This window comes from Anolis carolinensis, chromosome 3, assembly GCF_035594765.1.
Source record: "Anolis carolinensis isolate JA03-04 chromosome 3, rAnoCar3.1.pri, whole genome shotgun sequence".
Taxonomy (NCBI): Eukaryota; Metazoa; Chordata; class Lepidosauria; order Squamata; family Dactyloidae; genus Anolis; species Anolis carolinensis.
In genome coordinates, this window is record NC_085843.1 from 288,193,050 (window position 1) to 288,215,709 (window position 22,660).

The following is a 22,660-nucleotide window of genomic DNA, read 5'->3' on the forward strand; positions in this document are numbered from 1 at the left end:
CAGACTTGGCACACAGAACTCCCATGACTGGACACTGGCCTTGTGGGCACTGGCCTTGAGTTTGGGAGTTGTAGTTCACCTACATCCAGAGAGCACTGTGGACTCAAACAATGATGAATCTGGACCAAAATTGGCACAAAGACTCAATATGCCCAACTCTGAACACTGGTGGAGTTTGGGGAAAATAGACCTTGACATTTGGGAGTTGTAGTTGCTGGGATGGAGCCCCCAATGGCGTAATGGACTAAAGCCTCGTGACTTGACGGTTGTGTTGCTGACCTGAAAGCTGCCAGGTTCGAATCCCACATGGAGAGTGCGGATGAGCTCCCTCTGTCAGCTCCAGCTCCATGCAGGAACATGAGAGAAGCCTCCCACAAGGATGGTAAAAACATCAAAACATCCGGGCAATGTCCCCTGAGCAACGTCCTTGCAGATGGACAATTCTCTCACTCCAAAAGCAACTCCAGTTGCTCCTGACACGAAAAAAAAAGTTCCTGGGATTTATAGTTCACCTACAATCAAAGAGTCCCCTGAACCCCAGCAACAACAGAATTGGGAAAATTAGGCTTTTGGTGGGAAGATTCACCATTTCAAGCCATTGAAATCCACAAGCATGTGGACAACTTCAACAGAAAGGAGGAAACCATGAAAATGAACAAAATCTGGCTACCAGTATTAAAAAACTCAAAAATCAGAACAGTAGATGGAAAGCAACACTCTGAGGACAGCGGAGCCCCAAGGACAGCTAATGACTCTGAACAAAGGATGCCCCCCAGGCAAGAGACAAACCTTTCCAATGCTAATTAGGGTGATTAGGGTGTCAGTAGCCTTCCAACTGACAAAGGACTCTTGTCACACCCTGGACTCTCCACAGATATATATTTACCTTCCTTGCCTAGTTTCTCCATGCCTCACAACCTCTGAGGATGCCTGCCATAGATGTGGGCGAAACGTCAGGAGAGAATACTTCTGGAACATGGCCAGACAGCCCAAAAGACATACAACAACTCTCTAATTAAGGTGATTAACGGCAACATTCACGCTGACTTCCAACTGATAAAGAACTCTTCTCACACCCTGGACTCTCCACAGATATATATTTACCTTCCTTGCCTAGTTTCTCCATGCCTCACAACCTCTGAGGATGCCTGCCATAGATGTGGGCGAAACGTCAGGAGAGAATACTTCTGGAACATGGCCAGACAGCCCAAAAGACATACAACAACTCTCTAATTAAGGTGATTAACGGCAACATTCACGCTGACTTCCAACTGACAAAGGACTCTTGTCACACCCTGGACTCTCCACAGATATATATTTACCTTCCTTGCCTAGTTTATCCATGCCTCACAACCTCTGAGGATGCCTGCCATAGATGTGGGCAAAACGTCAGGAGAGAATACTTCTGGAACATGGCCACACAACCCAAAAGACATACAACAACCCTGCGATCCCAGCCATGAAAGCCTTCGACAACAGATTCACCATCTGTTTCCAAAAAGGATGAGGAGGACAGGTGGAGAGATATTCAGCCCTCTCTGGCAACGGGGTTCTTAAGACCACCAGGAACATGTGTTTTCTGATGGTCTTTGGCAACCCCTCTGACACTCCCTTGCGCACCCCCCCCCCAGGGGTCTTGACCCCCAGGTTGGGAAACACTGGTTTAGGGCTTTATAGGCTACAGCTGGCACTTTGAACGGTGCTTGGTGGCAGACTGGCATCCAATGGAGAAGATGCAGCAGAGAGGCTCCAGTTGGATGACTTGAAGCTTCCGAACAGTCTTCAAAGGCCACCCCACGGAGAGCACGTTGCAGTAGTCTATTCAGATGCAACAAGAGCGTGGACTACCGTGGTCAGATCTGTGTGTTCCCTCAGGGCCTTCCCACTCCCTCTGACACACTCTGAGGCCCCGTGGTTTGCTTTATGTGGGGAATAAAGGGGCTCCACAAAGGACGCACTGGAGCCCATCTCAAACCAAAGGGAGGACAGCGGTGAACTCAGGAAAGCATTGGTGTGCCTCTCTCTGGGGGGAGGGGGGCATGTTTCCTAGAGGGTTGGGGGGCAGGTCATGACCCCAGATGGACCCCAATGGCCCTCCTCACAGAGAGAGGGGGGGGGGCTGTGTGGCTGTGCCTTTGTTCAAGGCAGAAGCAGAAGCAGCCGGGGATGGAGCGCAAGTGCCTCTGCCGCCCGGGGCTCAGCGCTCGCTCGCTCTTTCTCTCTCTCAGTCTCAGCCTCTCTCTCTCTCTCTCTCTCTCTCCCCATTTTGGCCTATTTTAGCAGGAAGGAGGCAGGGGGGGGGCCGCCTGGGAGCCGTCATGGCAGATCAGGGTCCTGCCTGGCGAGGGGTCCGGGCCCAGCGCCAAAGTGGGCCAGAGGGGGAGGGGAACAGAAGACCCCCCCCCCCCACATTCACCCATCCCTGTTGTTTTCAAGGCAGCAGCGGCCTCTGGGGAACTGTGGCCACACACAATCACACACACACATACACAACGGAGTCAGAGCAGGCCCAGCAGCTGGAGTTGGAGACGGAATAGAGGCAAAGGCAGGCAGGCAGGCAAGCATTGGCACACACGCACACAAACACACACGCTCCCCACTGACCGAGCCAACGAAGAGCGGCCAAAGAGGGCCGGAGAGGACACGGCCTTCATACGGACCGGACCATAATCACAACCCTCTCCCCTCCCCAAAGAATCCAAGGGGAAACCCAAGGCTCCATGGGGGACTCCCTTCTCCCAACAGCAGACCCCAACCACCCCAGGAAAATAATAATAACAACAATAATAATAATAATAATAATAACAACAACAACTGTATTCTTATGCCCTGCCACCCTTCCCAATGGAGACTCAGCTTACAACTGGGACCAAACATCCACAAGACGAAAAAGCAGAAAACAACCCATGAAACAAAACACATTAAAAGGAGCATCATCAAAGACAGTGACCAAGACAAAACAGACTAAACACAACAGAACAAAACAGACGGCATTGGATCAGGACAGACCGGGTTCAACAGAAACAAAGACCAAGGGGCAGTGCGGACAGGGCCAGGGAAGTGGATGAAGTGCAAAACAGAGGACGACCTGGGGACCGGGCAGAGATAACCAGGGGCAAATCAGCCTCGAATGCCTGCTGGAACATCCAAGGCTTCAAATCCCTGTGCAAGGAGGGCAGTGTGGGGGCTTGCCTCATCTCCCTGGGGAGGGGGCTCTGGGCAGGCAAGGAAAGAGAGCAAGAGTGGTCTCGGCTATGGATGGTGGGGGGGGGGGGGGGGGGAATGCCGTCTTCCAGAAGTTGAATTATAGCAAGAAAGGATGGGTGTGTGTGTGTTAAATAAGACAGAGGAGGGGGAGAGCGCCCACTCAGGAGACCTCTGTGCCCCAGTTGTGCGTGACCCAATTGCCACGGAGCAAAGAGGCCACCCAACCAACCACTGTCCATGAAGCAGGCCCTCCATTCAAGGCAGTGAGCAAAGCGATGCCCCGGACGCTTGGAGGCACCCCCACAGCCTCCCTCCCCACGGCGGAGCAGCAGGACAATCCCCCAAAGCCCTACACGGTGTGATGGGTGGTGGGCCGCAATGCCCCTTGCTCTTTGGCCGGGCGAGGGAGGGCAGGCAGAGACTGCTCTTCCGGCAGCCCCGCTCACCAAGAAGCCATCGATCGGCCGGCCGGCCGGCTGGCGCGTCACCGCACAACTTAATCCAATCCGGCGCCTAATCCCGCTTCCACGGCCGAGACGCAGCGGCTAATTCCCGCCAGAGGCGCCTCGGCCGGCGAGACCCACCTTGCACCCGAACATCAAGGAGAGGGTGTTGTTGCTGCAGGCGACTTTGCAGTGGCAGAGCATCGGGGAGAAGCAGTCCGCCTTCTTGATGCTGGGAGACATCTTGCCGGGGACGGCCGCGGAAGAGCAGCGCCCGGGGAAGTGTCAGGGGAGGCACCGGGGGCCCAGCCTCGGCCAGCGCGGCCACTGCTGCTGCTGCTCTGCTCATGGGAGGCCCAGCCGGAGGAGGGCGGCCAGGAGGAGGGGGGCACGGTGAAGCCCCCTCCGCTCATAATAGGCCCCGTGCGGTCCCTTGCAGGAGGCAAACAGGCAGAGCGCTCCCTCCATCCCGGCCTCAGCGCGGAGCCAGGAATCCTCTCGGCCGAGTGGGGTGCAGGGCACAGGGGTGCATTGATGGGAAGCAGAGACGCAGCTGCTCCGCCGGAGGAAGCCCAGCCTCCTCCTCCTCCTCCTCCACCGCCAAGGCTCGTCTGTCCGGAGCTCCTCTTCTGGGGGGAGGCACTCCGGAGGAGGTGCCAAGACATGCCGAGCGGCAGCCTCACACAGGCATGCACACGCACGCACATACAACAACAGGCAGAGACAAAGACGGAGAAGTCCAGCGTGGGCTGGGGGCACTCGCTCACCCCTGCCTTGCCGTTTGCCTTCACGCCGCACCAGGAAGAGCCACACCGCCCGCCCCCCAAGGACCACAACACACAACAACCCTCCTGGCCCGCCTCTGGACTCGCCCAGTGACTCAATACAAGCGCATGGGTCCCCGGCACATTGTTCCCAGAGAGAAACAGACAGAGTGCCGGCAGGTGTCTCTCTGCTAAACGCGTACTCACAAGCCATTCCACAGAGAACAGGAAAGTGGGGAACGCCTGATGAAGAAGCCCATGTGGGTTGGCAGGAAACTCAAGGGGGAGTGGAAAGAACAAGTGCAGACGCAGAAGGAATGGAAGGAAGGAAGGAAGGAATCACCAAGGAAGACACGAGACGGGCAACCCAAGCCTTGCAAGAAGCTCGTGAGCAAAGCCAAACCTCAAGCTGAGCTGAGACGGGACAGGTGAGCAAGGAGCAACTCAAAGGAGACATGTTCAAATACGTTCAAAGGAAAGGGCGGGAGCAGCGCTCAGCAAGGATTGCAAAACACTCAGAGGTTGCGACAAAAAGGCCGGACGGGTTAGTCCCCATTTTGCTTGCGAATCTGCTGCTTCCATCACGCATCAGGAGAGACTCTGGCAAGGCAGGCAGGGAGCAACTCAAGGCTGACCATCACCTGGTTAAACCCAAAGGACTCAAATCGGTGTGGCCAGGGAAGCCGTGCCCTAGAATATTGATCACACTTGAGCCACTTGCCTACCTTCGTCCATCCACCCATTCATTCCTATTTGGGAAATCTTGGAGAACAGGGGAGGTGCCAGAGGACTGGCAACCAGCAAACATTATCCCCCTCTTCAAAAATATGTGGATATTTTGGCTTGCCAACTGACTAAATACGGAATCAGTGGAAACCCATTGGGTGGATCCACAACAGGTGTCAATTTGGAAGTGGGGGCCGTCCAGGGGCCACGGCTCTAAGGGACTTTTACAATGACTTTGAAGATGAGATGGAGGACGTGGCGACTGAATTTGCAGATGATCCAAAACTGGAAGGGATGACGGCGAGCGCATTGGGACACAGGAGCAGAACCCAAAGGGGACTGGATAAACTAGGAAAGTCGGCTGGAAAGAATAAAGTGGGATTCAGCAGAAATAAAGGCAAAATAGTTCATCAAGGGCACAAAAAACAAACACACACTTTTAGGAAGAGGGATCCGTGGATCAAAGCCACTTGGATTACTGCTGATCAGAAAGTGAACATGAGTGAGCAGCATCATGCTCCAGCGAAAAGGCAAATGCTGCTTTCGCCTGGGTTGATAGGCGCATAGGGAAGTGATCACCCCGCTATTTTTGTTGCTGCTCAGTCCCCGGCTAGAATGCTAGGTTCTGTTCCGGGTTCCAACGTGGTTAGGAATGCATTGGAACGGGTCCAGAGAAGGGTAAGAAGAATAACATGAGGCCTGGGAGCACACCCCAGGAGGAAAGGTGGGCCGTTTGGGGGTCAGGGGCCGGGCTCCATGGCCTTTGGGGGCCCCTCCCTTCCTCCCAACTGCAGGGCACTGAGAGGCGATTTCCAGTCTGCAACGGGGCACCCGGTTTTCCCGGGACAGAGGGGCAACCGTGGTCCCACGGCCCTTGTTGTCAAAGCAACAGGCTCCCCATGGCCTTCCATGCAGCTGGCCCTTCAGAGGCCTTTTAAGAGAGCAGCCCTTTGACCGGGCCCAAGGAAGCAGGAGCCAGCCCGATCCCTTGGGAAGGAGCGGGGAAATGGGGCTTGGGCCAGGCCGGGCTTTATAGGTCAAGAGGCCAATTCTGCCGCGTGCCCAAAAAGAGAGCAGAGGAGCAGAGCCATTGCGGGATCCCTGGAACCGGTTCTCCTTTGACCTCTGCATCAGGGCTCTCCACGCAGCAGGACACACCAGGCACTGCCCGCCGGGGGCAAGGAGGCCTCTGTCTCGCGGCCAGGGCAGCAGCCAAGCCAATGGTGGGGCCAGGGACCCTCTTTGGGGGCAGGGAACGCCCCTCCCTCCGCCCTGGGCTGAGTCCTGCTCCCCCCTCTTGCCCAGACTGGGTTCCTGCCGCTTGCCCCCCTCCCCTCCCGGGATGCAGGCAGGCTCCACTTTGGGCGAAACAGCCTCCTCAGAAGGAGGGCAGAAACGGGGACACCAGCACAACAGGCCACTCCGCAACCCCCCACCTTTTCTCCCCCCCCCCTCCTTTCATCACAGAAGTCACAACACTGAGCGCTGGACTGAGTCCCCCAAAGGGGAGGGAGGGAGGAATGAGGAGGGTGGGTCTGGGGAGCCACTCAAGGCAAGGGGAGCCCAGAGGGAGGGAAAGGTGTCCAGGGAGGCCGCTGGCAACAAACAAGGGGGGGGGGCACCCAAAGGTCTCTTCCCTCCACAGGCCCCACCCGGAGGTCCCTCCCCAGACCCCCAAGAGGCCACAGCATGGCCTACCTGCATGATTCCTGTAAGGCATCCTTCAAGTTCAGGAGGCACGTGTGCCGCAACGGCCTGCCAGGGTATGGGGTCCCCATGGATTTCACAGAGCCTTCTAAGACAAGGAATACCCCTCCCACCCCCCGTCCCGCCCGGTGCCCCTTTGTTTTGGAACACAAACCAGAGAAGCCCCTGGGAAGCAGCAGTGGGTAAAACCAGCCCTTCTACATCAAACACCCCCGGAGCGCAGTGGAATCTCCTTCTCTGGGGGGGTTTATGCAGAGGAGGGTGGCCATCTGTTGGGAGGGCTTTGGTTGTGTATTACAGTAGAGTCTCACTTATCCAAGCTAAACGGGCCGGCAGAAGCTTGGATAAGCGAATATCTTGGATAATAAGGAGGGATTAAAAAGAAGCCCATTAAACATCAAGTTAGGTTATGATTTTACAAATTAAGCACCAAAACATCATGTTATACAACAAATTCAACAGAAAAAGTAGTTCAATACGCCGTAATGTTATGTTGTAATTACTGTGTTTACAAATTTAGCACCAAAATATCACGATATATTGAAAACATTGACTACAAAAATGGCTTGGATAATCCAGAAACTTGGATAAGCGAGACTCTACTGTATTTCCTGGCAGAAGAGGGCTGGGCTGGGTGGCCTTTGCGGGGAAGAGGAAGAAGGGCCAAACACGCTGTTTCTGGCTGCGTTTTGCTTTGAGGAAAGCCCAACCCCTTAATAACACCCAAGGGCCCATTAGGAGCAGGAGAGCGGCCCTTGGGGACCTGAGGCCTGGAAGCCTACACGCTTGCTCCTCCTCCCTTCCTTCCTTGCACACTCTCCGCTTTCTGTTTTGCAAACAAGGAGCAAACATGCAACTCCTCCACCTGCCTGCAGGGGGCTCTCCTGGGCTTTGTTGTTGTTGTTGTTGTTATTATGTGTATTAACATCCCACCTTTTCTCTCTCAAAAGAGACTCAAAGCAGCTCACACTCAAAATCATACGCCGGGCTGAAGACATGACATACAGGGCTGTGGCGCAGGCTGGAGAGCAGCTGCAATGAATCACTGCAATGAATCACTCTGACCAGGAGGTCATGAGTTTGAGGCCCGCTTGGAGCCTATGTTTGTTTGTCTTGAAAATGTTTGCCTATATATGTAATGTGATCCGCCCTGAGTCCCCTTCGGGGTGAGAAGGGCGGAATATAAATGCTGTAAATAAAAAATAAATACTGAATGTGAACACAGACGTTCACCCACAAACAAGAGCTTCAACACCTTCCAGCCACCTGTCCCCACTCGCCTAAACAAAACCAAGCATCCCCTTTAGAGGGAGGGAGGCCCCCTCCCCTCCTGTGGCCAGATGCCCTTCTTCTCAGCTGGGAAACACCTTCCTTCCCCCTTGAATGGAGACTGGCCTGGCCTTTGCCCCACGCCTCTGAAAGGACACATTCTGACCCTTGTAAAGATGAGAGCAATGAGGGAGGTGTTCCGTAATCAACAACCTTTGCACGGAAAGAACAAGAACGCAGAGGACAAAGCAGGCAGGCTCTCCATGGGACGGCTGACCTTGCTCTGGACCCTCTCCCGCAATCCCTCCCCAGAGCATCAGAAGTGTGGCCGAAGAAGTCCTGCCCAAAGGCCCAGACACCTCAGGGTCGTCTTCCTTTGTATTGTGCAAAGGAGTCTATAGGAAGGCATTACCAGTCTGATCTGATGCACTGCCAGTCTAATAAATACTTTGATAATACTTGACAAATAACTTCAATGGCTGGAGGTTATGGATATCTTTAAATGCTGCTGCTGGAAGTTTTTTAATAGTTTTATTTGATATGTTAACTGGGTTTTTTATATCGGGAAATGATGTTTTAACTGATTATGTACTGTGGATAGAAGCATTTGTATGAATTTTATATGTTGTATGCCACTTTGAATCTCACCCCCCGGGGAAAAAAGCAGGATAGAAATGAATTAATAAATAATAATAATAATAATAATAATAATAATAATAATAATAACAATAATAATAATAATAACAACCCTGAAGAAGGAGACAGAAGGCCTGATCCTTGCAGCCCAGGAGCAAGCCATCAGAACAAATGCAATTAAGGCCAAGATCGAAAAATCAGCTGATGACCCAAAATGCAGACTGTGCAAGGAAACCGACGAAACCATTGATCATCTCCTCAGCTGCTGAAAGAAAATTGCACAGACAGACTACAAACAGAGGCACAACCATGTGGCCCAAATGATCCATTGCAACTTATGCCTCAAGTCCCACCTCCCAGCAGCAAAGAACTGGTGGGATCACAAACCTGCAAAAGTCTTGGAAAATGAACACGCAAAGATACTGTGGGACTTCCGAATCCAGACTGACAAAGTTCTAGAACACAACACACCAGACATCACAGTTGTGGAAAAGAAAAAGGTTTGGATCATTGATGTCGCCATCCCAAGTGACAGTCGCATTGACAAAAAACAACAGGAAAAACTCAGCCGCTATCAGGACCTCAAGATTGAACTGCAAAGACTCTGGCAGAAACCAGTGCAGGTGGTCCCGGTGGTGATGGGCACACTGGGTGCCGTGCCAAGAGATCTCAGCCGGCATTTGGAAACAACAGACATTGACAAAATTACGATCTGCCAACTGCAAAAGGCCACCCTGCTGGGATCTGTGCACATCATCCGAAAATACATCACACAGTCCTAGACACTTGGGAAGTGTTCGACTTGTGGTTTTGTGATACGAAATCCAGCATATTTATCTTGTTTGTTGTGCCATACAACGTCGTTGTGTCAATAATAATAATAATAATAATAATACTAATAAGGCTTTCATGGCCGGAATCACTGGGTTGCTGTGAGTTTTCCAGGCTGTCTGGCCGTGTCCCAGAAGCATCCTCTCCTGACATTTCAACCACAATTATGGCAGGCGTCCTCAGAGGTTGTGAGGTCTGTTGGCAACTAGGAAAGTGGGGTTTACACAGCTGTGGAATCATGTCGAGTGTGGGAGAAAGAACTCTTCTCTATTGGAGGCAACTGTGAATGTGGCAATTGGCCACCCTGATTAGCACTGAATACCCTGGCAGCTTCAAGGCCTGGCTGTTTCCTGTCTGGGGAAATCTTTTGTTGGGAGGTGTTAGCTGGCCCTGACTGTTTCTTGTCTGGAAACAACCAGGCTTTATTTATTTATTTATTACAGTACTTGTATTCTCACCCAATAGGGGACTTTGAAGCTGCAAGGCCATTCAGTGCTAATCAAGTTGGCCAATTGCAACATTCACACTTGCTTCAAGCAGACAAGAGCTCTTTCTCTCACCCTGGACACCATTCCACAGGTATAATATATACAGTAGAGTCTCACTTATCCAATATAAACGGGCTGGCAGAATGTTGGATAAGTGAATATGTTGGATAATAAGGAGGGATTAAGGAGAAGCCTATTAAACACCAAATTAGGTTATGATTTTACAAATTAAGCACCAAAACATCATGTTATACAACACATTTGGTAGAAAAAGTAGTTCAATAGGCAGTAATGCTATGTAATAATTACTGTATTTACGAATTTAGCACCAAAATATCACGAAGTATTGAAACCATTGACTACAAAAATGTGTTGGATAATCCAGAACGTTGGATAAGCGTTCCAAGAATTTGCAGCACTTTCTCAGTCACCTCATGTTTACAATCTTTATATGGTGCACCTTACCCAGTCTACTTTTACAACCTCACCATTTTAATCCATGTTTTTATTCGTTCTTGTCATTTGTTTTTATTTTATTGGCCAATGTTTAAATTTTTATAATTGTGCATGTTTTTTGTCTATTGTTTTATATTGCTACTAGCTTTGCCCGGCCACGCATTGCTGTGGCTTATGGGAATCCTTTGTTGGCCAGGTGGAATAGCAGTGAATAGCCTTGCAGTCTCAAAGCCTGGCCGTTTTCTGGAGTAGCTGGAGCTTTTTGTTGTATGAACATAGAGGCATGGATGAGGGGTTGTGCTGCCAAGTTTAGTGTTTCTGGGATGTGTTGTTTTGTCCTAGGCCGAAATTTCATTACCCTTTTATATATATAGATTGTTTTTATTTGGGCTTGGCCCCATGTAAGCCGCCCTGAGTCCCCTTTGGGGAGATAGAGGCGGGGTATAAAAATAAAGTTATTATTATTATTATTATTATTATTATTATTATTATTATTATTATTATTATTATATTGCTATTGTTTTATTTGGGCTTGGCCCCATGTAAGCCGCCCTGAGTCCCCTTTGGAGAGATAGAGGCGGGGTATAAAAATAAAGTTGTTATTATTATTATTATTATATTGCTATTGTTTTATTTCGGCTTGACCCCATGTAAGCCGCCCTGAGTCCCCTTTGGGGAGATAGAGGCGGGGTATAAAAATAAAATTATTATTATTATTATTATTATTATTATTATTATTATTATTATTATTATATTGCTATTGTTTTATTTGGGCTTGGCCCCATGTAAGCCGCCCTAAGTCCCCTTTGGGGAGTTAGAGGCGGGGTATAAAAATAAAGTTATTATTATTATTATTATTATTATTATTATTATTATTATTATTATTATATTGCTATTGTTTTATTTGGGTTTGACCCCATGTAAGCCGCCCTGAGTCCCCTTTGGGGAGATAGAGGCGGGGTATAAAAATAAAGTTGTTATTATTATTATTATTATTATTATTATTATTATTATTATTATATTGCTATTGTTTTATTTGGGCTTGGCCCCATGTAAGCCGCCCTGAGTCCCCTTTGGGGAGATAGAGGCGGGGTATAAAAATAAAGTTATTATTATTATTATTATTATTATTATTATTATTATTATTATATTGCTATTGTTTTATTTGGGCTTGACCCCATGTAAGCCGCCCTGAGTCCCCTTTGGGGAGATAGAGGCGGGGTATAAAAATAAAGTTGTTATTATTATTATTATTATTATTATTATTATTATTATTATTATTATTATATTGCTATTGTTTTATTTGGGCTTGGCCCCATGTAAGCCGCCCTGAGTCCCCTTTGGGGAGATAGAGGCGGGGTATAAAAATAAAGTTGTTATTATTATTATTATTATTATATTGCTATTGTTTTATTTCGGCTTGGCCCCATGTAAGCCGCCCTGAGTCCCCTTTGGGGAGATAGAGGCGGGGTATAAAAATAAAGTTATTATTATTATTATTATTATTATTATTATTATTATTATTATTATTATATTGCTATTGTTTTATTTGGGTTTGACCCCATGTAAGCCGCCCTGAGTCCCCTTTGGGGAGATAGAGGCGGGGTATAAAAATAAAGTTGTTATTATTATTATTATTATTATTATTATTATTATTATTATATTGCTATTGTTTTATTTGGGCTTGGCCCCATGTAAGCCGCCCTGAGTCCCCTTTGGGGAGATAGAGGCGGGGTATAAAAATAAAGTTATTATTATTATTATTATTATTATTATTATTATTATTATATTGCTATTGTTTTATTTGGGCTTGACCCCATGTAAGCCGCCCTGAGTCCCCTTTGGGGAGATAGAGGCGGGGTATAAAAATAAAGTTGTTATTATTATTATTATTATTATTATTATTATTATTATTATTATTATTATATTGCTATTGTTTTATTTGGGCTTGGCCCCATGTAAGCCGCCCTGAGTCCCCTTTGGGGAGATAGAGGCGGGGTATAAAAATAAAGTTGTTATTATTATTATTATTATTATATTGCTATTGTTTTATTTCGGCTTGGCCCCATGTAAGCCGCCCTGAGTCCCCTTTGGGGAGATAGAGGCGGGGTATAAAAATAAAGTTGTTATTATTATTATTATTATTATTATTATATTGCTATTGTTTTATTTGGGCTTGGCCCCATGTAAGCCGCCCTGAGTCCCCTTTGGGGAGATAGAGGCGGGGTATAAAAATAAAGTAGTTATTATTATTATTATTATTATTATTATTATTATTATATTGCTATTGTTTTATTTGGGCTTGGCCCCATGTAAGCCGCCCTGAGTCCCCTTTGGGGAGATAGAGGCGGGGTATAAAAATAAAGTTGTTATTATTATTATTATTATAAGCGAATGTTGGATAAGTGAGACTCTACTGTATATATAAACCCCACGTGCCTCGTTTCCAACAGACCTCACCACCGCCATAGATGTAGGCGAAACGTCAGGAGAGAATGCTTCCGGAACATGGCCGGAAAATTCACAACAACCCAGATTCTATAGGAACCCTTCCAGCGAGAACGATATGGTGACACCGGGCAAATGGGTGTTGGGTTATTTGGGAGCGTTCTCCCCAGGAAAGAAGGAGAAGGCTTGCATTGAGAAAGAGAGAGAGAGAGAAAGGACAGAGGTCAACGCTTCACAGAAGGTCAGCAAAACCCTGCGGCCGAACAGAAGACTTGGGCCCTCCCTCTAGGTGTTTTGGACTCCAACTCCCACCATTCCTAACAGCCTCAGGCCCTTTCCTTTCTCCCCCCAGCCGCTTAAGCGGCTGGGGGGAGAAAGGAAGGGGCCTGAGGCTGTTAGGAATGGTGGGAGTTGGAGTCCAAAACACCTGGACGTCCCAAGTTTCTCCATGTCTGGTCTAAAGCCTTTGGGGAAGAACCAAAGGCAATCAAGCTTGTGGAAACACAATGCCAACAGCACAGACAACAGGGATTTTGCAATCCCAAGAAAACACCCAAAGCAAAGCAGGAGGAGGTGAAGAGGGAGGAAGGGAGATGTGCCTTCACCTGTTCCAGCCATCAAGGCAGAACCCTCTGAAGATGACAACCTTGTGAGGAAAAAATAGACATGAAAAGAGGCGCTCCCTCCACCATCCCCGGCAAGAGGGAGAGAGGGAAGAGGCTCATTAAAAGGCATCAAGTCGGAGTCGGGCTTCAAACAGATCCAATGAAGCCCTCCTGCCTCCGCGGCAAAGATTTGGCAGAATAAGGGGATTTGGATTTGGATTTGGGGGGGGGGGGGGGGTCAGGGGAGCGGAAGGCAGAGCAGGGCACACAAGAAGACCCCCAGCCCCCCACCTAAGTACTTTGCAATGCAGTCCCTGCAAAGCTTTCACAGAAACACAGAATCCTAGAGTTGGGAGAGACCTCATGGGCTATCCAGTCCAACCCAATTCAGCCAATTCAACCCCCCCCCCCCCCCCCCGGACAGATGACCACCCAGCCTCTGTTGCAAATGGCCCAAATGATTCATTGGAATCTATGCCACAAGTACCACCTCCCAGCAGTAAAGAACTGGTGGGATCACAAACCTGCAAAAATATTGGAAAATGAGCACGCAAAGATACTGAGGGACTTCCGAATCCAGACTGACAAAGTTCTGGAACACAACACACCAGACATCACAGTTGTGGAAAAGAAAAAGGTTTGGATCATTGATGTCGCCATCCCAAAAACAACAGGAAAAACTCAGCCGCTATCAGGACCTCAAGATTGAACTTCAAAGACTCTGGCAGAAACCAGTGCAGGTGGTCCTGGTGGTGATGGGCACACTGGGTGCCGTGCCAAAAGATCTCAGCCGGCATTTGGAAACAATAGGCATTGACAAAATTACGATCTGCCAACTGCAAAAGGCCACCCGACTGGGATCTGCATGCATCATCCGAAAATACATCACACAGTCCTAGACACTTGGGAAGTGTTCGACTTGTGATTTTGTGATACGAAATCCAGCATATCTACAGTAGAGTCTCACTTATCCAAGCCTCACTTATCCAAGCCTCTGGATAATCCAAGTCATTTCTGTAGTGAATGTTTTCAATACATTGTGATATTTTGGTGCTAAATTCGTAAATACAGTAATTACAACATAACATTACTGCGTATTGAACTACTTTTTCTGCCAAACTTGTTGTATAACATGATGTTTTGGTGCTTAATTTGTAAAATCATAACCTAATTTGATGTTTAATAGGCTTTTCCTTAATCCCTCCTTGTTATCCAAGATATTTGCTTATCCAAGCTTCTGCCGGCCTGTTTAGCTTGGATAAGTGAGACTCTACTGTATCTTGTTTGCTGTGTCATAAAATAAAATAATTATACACAGTCCTAGACACTTGGGAAGTGTCCGGCGTATGATCCAGTACAACAGCCAGTAGAGTGTCTGCTGTGGACTCATCTTGTTGTGTTTCCAATAATAATAATAATAATAATAATAATAATAATAATAATAATAATAATAATAATAATAATAATAATATACATCACACAGTCCTAGACACTTGGGAAGTGTTCAACTTGTGGTTTTGTGATATGAAATCCAGCATATCTATCTTGTTTGCTGTGTCATAATAAAATAATAATAATAATAATAATAATAATCTCCCTTCAATTGTGGTGCACAGAATGGGACACAGTGGGATTCCAGGTGTAAAAAAATGGCAGACTGGTCCATGCAGTGCCTGACTTGGATGTGCCCGGAGTCTTGGAAGCTTGACTCCCCTGCGCTCTCCTACAAATGGACCCTGAGGTGCTATCTGGGGAGCGCAGCTATCGTATGCCCGGGACCGAAGACTGGAGACCTGGGCACACTCCTTCTAAACCTGGGACGTTGTCTGAGTGCGCAGCTTCTAGAGGGACGCGAATGGAGGGGTGAAGGAGGAAGGGGTCACCCACCTAGAGGAACCGAATCAACCCTGGCGATCACAATCAGTCGCAGTCAGATCGCCCTCAAATCCTTCCTCACGTTAAGACAACAACACCGACAAAGAGAAGACCGGGAGTTCTATGTGGCAGCCAGTGCCCATCTCACTCCGATAGCCACCCAGATACAAGACGCAAGGATTTCCATGGGCTCTGAGAAGGAGACCCCAGCCCTCCTGCTCACCCCACATGCATCCCAGCAAAAGAGGGTCGCTCCCAGCAGGGCTCAAGACCTATTTGAAAGCAAAGAGGTGGGGAAAGGAGGGAGCGTGGCTGCCTCTTACCTTGGTGGTCACAATGCACAAGCAGTCCATGGCCCCTCCAGCATCAGCCGAAGTCCACTCTCTGACCAGTGGCCAGCTGGCCGGAGGATCGAGGCCCCAGAGGGCAAGGGAAGGGCAGGCGGAGACCGAAGTGCCGCAGAGATCCAGGGCAAAAAGGCCCACAGAAATGCCCCCCAGGCCCACCCACTCACTCACAGCCAGCCCCTCCCTTCCTACTTCACAGGGCTATTTATTGGGGGTGCCTTCCTCTGAGTGGCAGTGCGCTCTCTCTCTCTTCAAAAAGTCTCCCTGCAAAGGAAAACTAGAACTCAAAGTCCCTCCCATTAAATAATTTTAGCTTCTGGAGCCAATAAAAAAAATAACCCAGATGGATTGTTCCATGTAGGATGGATGGAGGGGGGGATGACAGGAAAGGAGGATCGGCGCAGCTGGAAAATAAAGGGGAGGAGGGGGAGGAGGGAAGGGCCGAACCCGGGCTCCGAACGCGTCCCTCCCCGTCCCTGCCGTGGCCCCTCAGGACTCCCCCAGGTGTTTTGGACTGCAACTCCCACCACTCCTCACAGCCTCAGGCCCTTTCCTTTTCCCCTTTGGCCGCTTAAGAGAGAGAGAGAGAGAGAACTGTTCAGCAGTGGAACTCTCTACCTCAGAGTGTGTTGGAGGCTCCGTTTTTGGAGGCTTTGAAACAGAGGCTGGATGGCCATCTGTCGGGGGTTGGGTTGCCATTGGCCAGCTTGATTCGCAATGAATGGCCTTGTAGCTTCCAAGCCTGGCTGGTTCCTGCCTGGGGGAAATCCTTTGTTGGGAGTTGTTAGCTGGCCCTGATTGTTTCCTGTCTGGAATTTCCTGAAACAGGAAACAATCAGGACTTGCTAACCCCTCCCAACAAAGGATTTCCACCCAGGCAGGAAGCAGCCAGGCTTTGAAGCTGCACGGCTATTCAACACTAATCAAGGTGGCCAACTGCAACATTCACACTTCCCTCCAACAGAAAAAAGTTATTTCTTTCACCATCCCTAGACAATCATTCCACAAATACAGTAGAGTCTCATTTATCCAACATAAACGGGCCGGCAGAACGTTGGATAAGCGAATATGTTGCATAATAAGGAGGGATTATGGAAAAGCCTATTAAACATCAAATTAGGTTATGATTTTAGAAATTAAGCACCAAAACATCATGTTATACAACAAATTTGACAGAAAAAGTAGTTCAATACGCAGTAATGCTATGTAATAATTACTGTATTTACGAATTTAGCACCAGAATATCACGATGGATTGAAATCATTGACTACAAAAATGCGTTGGATAATCCAGAATGTTGGATAAGTGAGACTCTACTGTATAGTCCAACTTGATTAGTTTTCAACAGACCTCACGACCTCTGAGGATGCCTGCCATAGATGCGGGAGAAACGTCAGGAGAGAATGCTTCTGGAACATGGCCAGGCAGCCTGAAATCCTTGGTTGGGAGGTGTTAGCTGGCCCTGATTGCTTCCTGCCTGGATTTCCCCTGGAACAGGAAACAATCAGGGCCAGCTAACCCCTCTGAAACAAGGATTCCCCCAGGCAGGAAGCAGCCAGGCTCTGAAGCTGCAGGACTATTCAATGCTCATCAAGGTTTGCCAATAGTAACATTCACCCTGGGCATTATTCCACACCCACTTGATTCGTTTCTAACAGACCTCACAACCTGTGTGGACGACTGCCACAGATGTGGGTGAAACGTCAGGAGAGAATGCTTCTGGGACACAACCAGGCAGCCTGGAAACCTTTGTTGGGAGGTGTTAGCTGGCCCTGATTACTTCCTGCTTGGGATTCTCCTGAAATGTGAAACAATCAGGGCCAGCTAACCCCTCCGAACCGAGAATTCCCCCAGGCAGGAAGCAGCCAAGAGCGGTATGTAAATTAAATAAATAAATAAATAAGCTGCACGGCTATTCAATGCTCATCAAGGTTTGCCAATAGCAACATTCACACTTTTTTTCTCCCACTGCCCTGGGCATTATTCCACACCCACTTGATTTGTTTCCAACAGACCTCACAACCTGTGTGGGCAAAACGTCAGGAGAGAATGCTTCTGGGACATGGCCAGGCAGCCTGGAATCCTTTGTTGGGAGGTGTTAGCTGGCCCCGATTGCTTCCTGCCTGGAATTCCCCTGGAACGTGAAACAATCAGGGCCCTCCGAACCGAGAATTCCCCCAGGCAGGAAGCAGCCAGGCTCTGAAGCTGCAGGGCTATTCAATGCTCATCAAGGTTTGCCAATAGCAACATTCACCCTGGGCATTATTCCACACCCACTTGATTTGTTTCCAACAGGCCTCACAACCTGTGTGGGCAAAACGTCAGGAGAGAATGCTTCTGGGACATGGCCAGGCAGCCTGGAATCCTTTGTTGGGAGGTGTTAGCTGGCCCCGATTGCTTCCTGCCTGGAATTCCCCTGGAACGTGAAACAATCAGGGCCAGCTAACCCCTCCGAACCGAGGACTCCCCCAGGCAGGAAGCAGCCAGGCTCTGAAGCTGCAGGGCTATTCAATGCTCATCAAGGTTTGCCAATAGCAACATTCACCCTGGGCATTAATCCACACCCACTTGATTTGTTTCCAACAGGCCTCACAACCTGTGTGGGCGAAACGTCAGGAGAGAATGCTTCTAGGACGTGTCTTAGGCAGCCTGGAACATTAACAGCAACCAAGCCTGGGGATGGAAGTGCTCAGCCCGGGAATTGGCTGTAAGGAGGAACAGGGGAACTCTCCGCCTCAAGAGTCTCGGGCCACCTGTCGGGAGGGGTTTGCTTGTGGCCTACCTCTGGCGGTGGTGTTGGTGGTGCCTCGGCGTGGGGGGGCGAGCGTGGGCGTGTCCCGAGGCTGGTGGCGGGGAGGGGGGCGCCGGGAGGGGCGGAGAGGTCCCAGGCGGCGAGGGGCGGGGCGCTCTCGAGGGGGCGTGGCCTCCCGGCGCTCTTGGGGTTCTCCAGCAGCGTCGACTCGTAGAACTCTTGGATGTCTAAGCCAGGAAGAGAAATATTAATATTAATAAGGGGGCGTGGCGAAGATGTGGCCCCGCCCACTCCCCTGCCGGCGCCTCGGGCCCGCCTGCCCTCCCCGAAACTCACTTCCCCTAAGCCCCGCCCCCTTAAGGGGGCGGGGCTTAGGGGAAGTGAGTTTCGGGGAGGGCAGGCGGGCCCGAGGCGCCGGCAGGGGGCGCGCTTTTCCCGCTTTTTCCGCGTCAACGGACCGAGGAGGGCGCGGAAGAGCGAGCTCCGGAAGACGCCGATGACGCGCTCGAGGGAGCCGCGCAGCTGCCGGTCCTCCGCCCCGGCCAGGCCCGAGCGGTAGCCCTCCAGCAGCCGCACCGCCCGCTCCGCATCTGAGAGGAAACAAGGAAGAAAAAGTCAGTCAGGCTGAGGCCTCAGAAGTAGGCCGCTCTCTCTCTTCTCTCTCTCTCGCTCTCTCTCTCGCTCACCTTGCCTCCGCACCGGCATGGCCTCCGAGGGAAACAAGGACGGGAGCGAGGCGCCTCTCCTCCGCCTCTCTTGTTTTCTTTTCGCCTCTTTGCAAACTTTCCGTGAGGAGACCCAAGATGGCGGGCGAGGGCCTGCCCGGGCGGAGGCGGGGCCGCGCTGGGAACGCCCCTCCCTCGGCGCCCGCCAATCAGCGCCGCCACGCCCACAGGGGCAGGGCAGGCCACGCCCACCGCGCCAGGGAGGGAGAAAGGGGGGGCGCCCTCCCGCCCCCTGGTGGCCCCCAGCAGGAGCGCAGGCCCCCATTAATAATAATCATAACCCATTAATAATAATGGGGGCATCCTTTGTTCAGAGTCGTTAACTGCCTCTGGTTGATTCATGTCTGGAACTCCTCTGTTTTATTTATTTATTACAATATTTATATCCCGCCCTTCTCACCCAACAGGGCACTCAGGGCGGCTTACAATAAAACACACATATAAAACCTGTACAATTATTATTATTATTATTTACAGCATTTATATTCCGCCCTTCTCACCCCAAAGGGGACTCAGGGCGGATAAATCAGTTAAAAATTAACTTACATTAAACATTCATAAAACGCATTATAAAATATAGATAGGCGTGTTCAAGTTTAAAAGACTGGGTCTGTCAATTGAGTTCCAGCGTACATAATAGTAATTGATGCTGCTGATTCTTATTTTCAGAGTGTTGCTTCTTATTTACTGTTCTGATTTTTGAGGGTTTTTAAATACTGGTAGCCAGATTTTGTTCATTTTCATGGATGCCACCAAGAAGGAAGAAGCCAGCTATTCAATGCTAATTAAAGTGAAAAACTACAACATTCACACTGGCCTCCAACTGACAAGAGTTCTTCTCTCACCCTGGACTTTCCACAGATATATATAATAGAGTCTCACTTATCCAAGCCTTATCCAAGCACCAAAACATCATGTTATACAACAAATTTGACAGAAAAAGTAGTTCAATACGCAGTAATGTTATGTTGCAATTACTGTATTTACGAATTTAGCACCAAAATATCACGATATATTGAAAACATTGACTACAAAAATGCATTGGATAATCCAGAACCTTGGATATATGAGTCTTGGATAACTGAGACTCTACTGTACGTAAAAGAATGGGTGGAAATGGGTTTTTAGTTTCTACAAATGTCTTGTTTCAGTCTTCTTAAAAATAGGGATTTGGGAAAAAATCTTGAAGTGCAAAGTTGGAATATCTACCTCTGCTTCTTTTAGATATCATCAGTGTCGTCATCATCATCCCCAAGGTCATCAGACCCGATTTTGTCATCATCTCCAGGCCCAAATGTATCCCTTTCATTAAATCTGGCATGTGGGGGGAGTTCCCCATGTGTCTTCAGACTTCTGCCTGCCTCTGCCTTGTACTTCAAATTACATCAGCCTTGTTCCCCTGGTAGTCTCACAAACCCACCAATATGATATCTGATGTATTTATCCAAACCTTTTCCCTCGGTTTTCCTCTGATGTGGCGTAACCTCTTTACACCAGCAAAATCTAATGCTTCCAATCTACCATTCCCCAGCGTTTTGATAACTTGAGCAGATTCTTGTCCATCTTCTTCTGGTTTATTTGCATTCCTACCTTGCCTGGCGCTTGCACCCCATTGGATCTCTGGGGGATGCAAAGGCCCCCTTGCAGGTAGGCCTTCCCCCCCCTCTGCAGTCCATGCTGCCAGGGGGTGGGTCCCCCACCCCACCCCACAGACACACACATGTCTTTTAGAAGAAATAAATACAGGCATCAGCATAATTCACAGGGCTCCCTCCCTCACTTCATTAGGGGACTGTCTCCTGCCTGATTTTGGCTGCTCCCCACTGGGGGTCCTAGAGTGGCCTTCCTGGGCTCTCCAACCCCCCCCCCCCACTGGCCTGCTAAGCCCCCCTCCCTTGCGGATCCAACGTCCAGCAAGGCCACCGAGGCAGGGGGAGGATGTTGTCCCTAGAAAGGTCAGGAGGGGGGCAGCCCCCGGCCAGAAAACTTGGCTGAGATGCAGCTGCAGAAAGGTCTCCCTCCCCCTGAAGACGAGGGAGGCCGTGGGCAGCAGCAGGGAAAGGCCACACTGGCCCCTCTTGTTTGTGTCCCCAGGAGAGGCCTGGCCACGATCCACACACAGAACTGTCACTGAGTATTTGGAGCCGGGAGCAGATGGCGGCCTGGAAGGGCCAGGGGCCTCCTTTGCTGGCAAGCAAGCAAGCACGCTCCAGCCAGGGCAGCAGAGCCTCTCCGTTGGGGCCTGGCTCTTTTTCCACACACACTGAGTGTCATCTCTTTCAGGGACACGGAGACCGGTTGAGGCCCCTCTCCAGGTGGGCTCCTGCACTCACGCCAGACCAGAAAGGCTTGGGATGGCTGCCCACCCCAAATGGTATACACACACAGTCCCACTTGCCTCCCCCTCCACCGGAGCCGGGGAAGGAAGGTGGGGGATGAGGACAATCGGAGCCTTGTGCTGTGGCCACAGTGGCCGGCCGGCGGTGCCAGGAGCTCCCTGGGCCAAGACGAACCTGGCAGCGGTGCCAGCCTCAGCAAATGCAAGGGGACCCAGACACGGGCCCCTCCCTGTGACACCACGGTTGTGTTGTGTATGGGGTGCAGAGTGGAGAGAGGGCAGGGCAGGGAGTGGGCTCTCCTTCCTGGGGGGCAGCACACAAACCCCACTCTGCAGCCGCCTCTGCCGCCCTTGCATGCCTCCCCCCCCCTCCGTTTGGTCACTGATATCCCAGTCCAGCACAGCTGAGCCTCTGAATGATGCATGAGACATGATGGCAATGGATGAGGAGGCAGCAGGAATGAAGCCTGTGGCTGCGCAGCCAGAGAAAGAGTGGAAGGTCGGCTTTGTTGGAAAAATGTCATCCTGTACTGCTTAAGTCTCTATGGTTAGATAGGAAGCCTAGAAAAGAGTTAGGGACACCTTCCCCAGTTCCATGCATGCTTTGATTAGGCTTCACTATAGTTTCCTCTTTCCTGTCCTGTTTAGGTCAACCCACCCTTTGATGCTTTAGAAATGTGATCTCTCCTAGGGTTGACGTAACTTCCCCAATTTGGCCTTTGGAATGTTTATGGCCCTAGAGAAGAAGCGACCCACAAGGTTGGTCGCCATTCCATCTTCCTGCTTTGTTCCAGAGAGGATGCATTTTGCCCCCTCTTCTGGTCAAGATGTAGCTATCTAGACCTTTGTTATTTTGATCCGTCTATGTGTATTAGATCAGGTTAGATTAGCTAGTTAGCTCCAAACCTTTTCTATCCATCAATGGATTTATTTTTACCTCAATAAATGCTTTTAAACTTTAAAGCTAACTTTGCGTTCCTTTGCTGTCCTGAAGACTCAGAGGCTTTCCTAAACTTGCACCGTAAGTCTCACTGCTGCATTTA

At 49.7% G+C, this 22,660-nt stretch overlaps 1 protein-coding gene and 1 long non-coding RNA gene across 10 annotated transcripts in view; one reads left to right on the top strand and one right to left on the bottom strand.

The window, feature by feature from the left end:
* The window catches only part of dlg1 (discs large MAGUK scaffold protein 1), an 84,075-nt gene extending 64,686 nt beyond the window's left edge, over positions 1-19,389 (bottom strand). For 5 of the 9 annotated variants that reach the window (XM_062977541.1, XM_062977539.1, XM_062977538.1 and 2 more), the window contains exons 1-3: positions 19,241-19,261; positions 19,013-19,144; positions 18,585-18,781 (exon numbers count right to left, since the gene is read on the bottom strand). In XM_062977541.1, the coding sequence (XP_062833611.1) occupies positions 18,585-18,781; positions 19,013-19,144; positions 19,241-19,259 (348 nt within the window). In that variant the 5' untranslated portion in view covers positions 19,260-19,261. Of the gene's footprint in view, positions 1-3,791; positions 4,049-15,778; positions 16,004-18,584; positions 18,782-19,012; positions 19,145-19,240; positions 19,262-19,298 lie in introns of those variants that run through there. The other 4 variants (XM_062977542.1, XM_062977545.1, XM_062977536.1 and 1 more) reach the window with 3 other exon arrangements.
* LOC134298064 (uncharacterized) lies at positions 19,029-20,633 on the top strand. The gene is made up of 2 exons (XR_010005040.1): positions 19,029-19,168; positions 20,504-20,633. It is a non-coding gene; the product is annotated as an uncharacterized LOC134298064 (long non-coding RNA).
* The last annotated feature ends 2,027 nt before the right edge of the window (positions 20,634-22,660 follow it).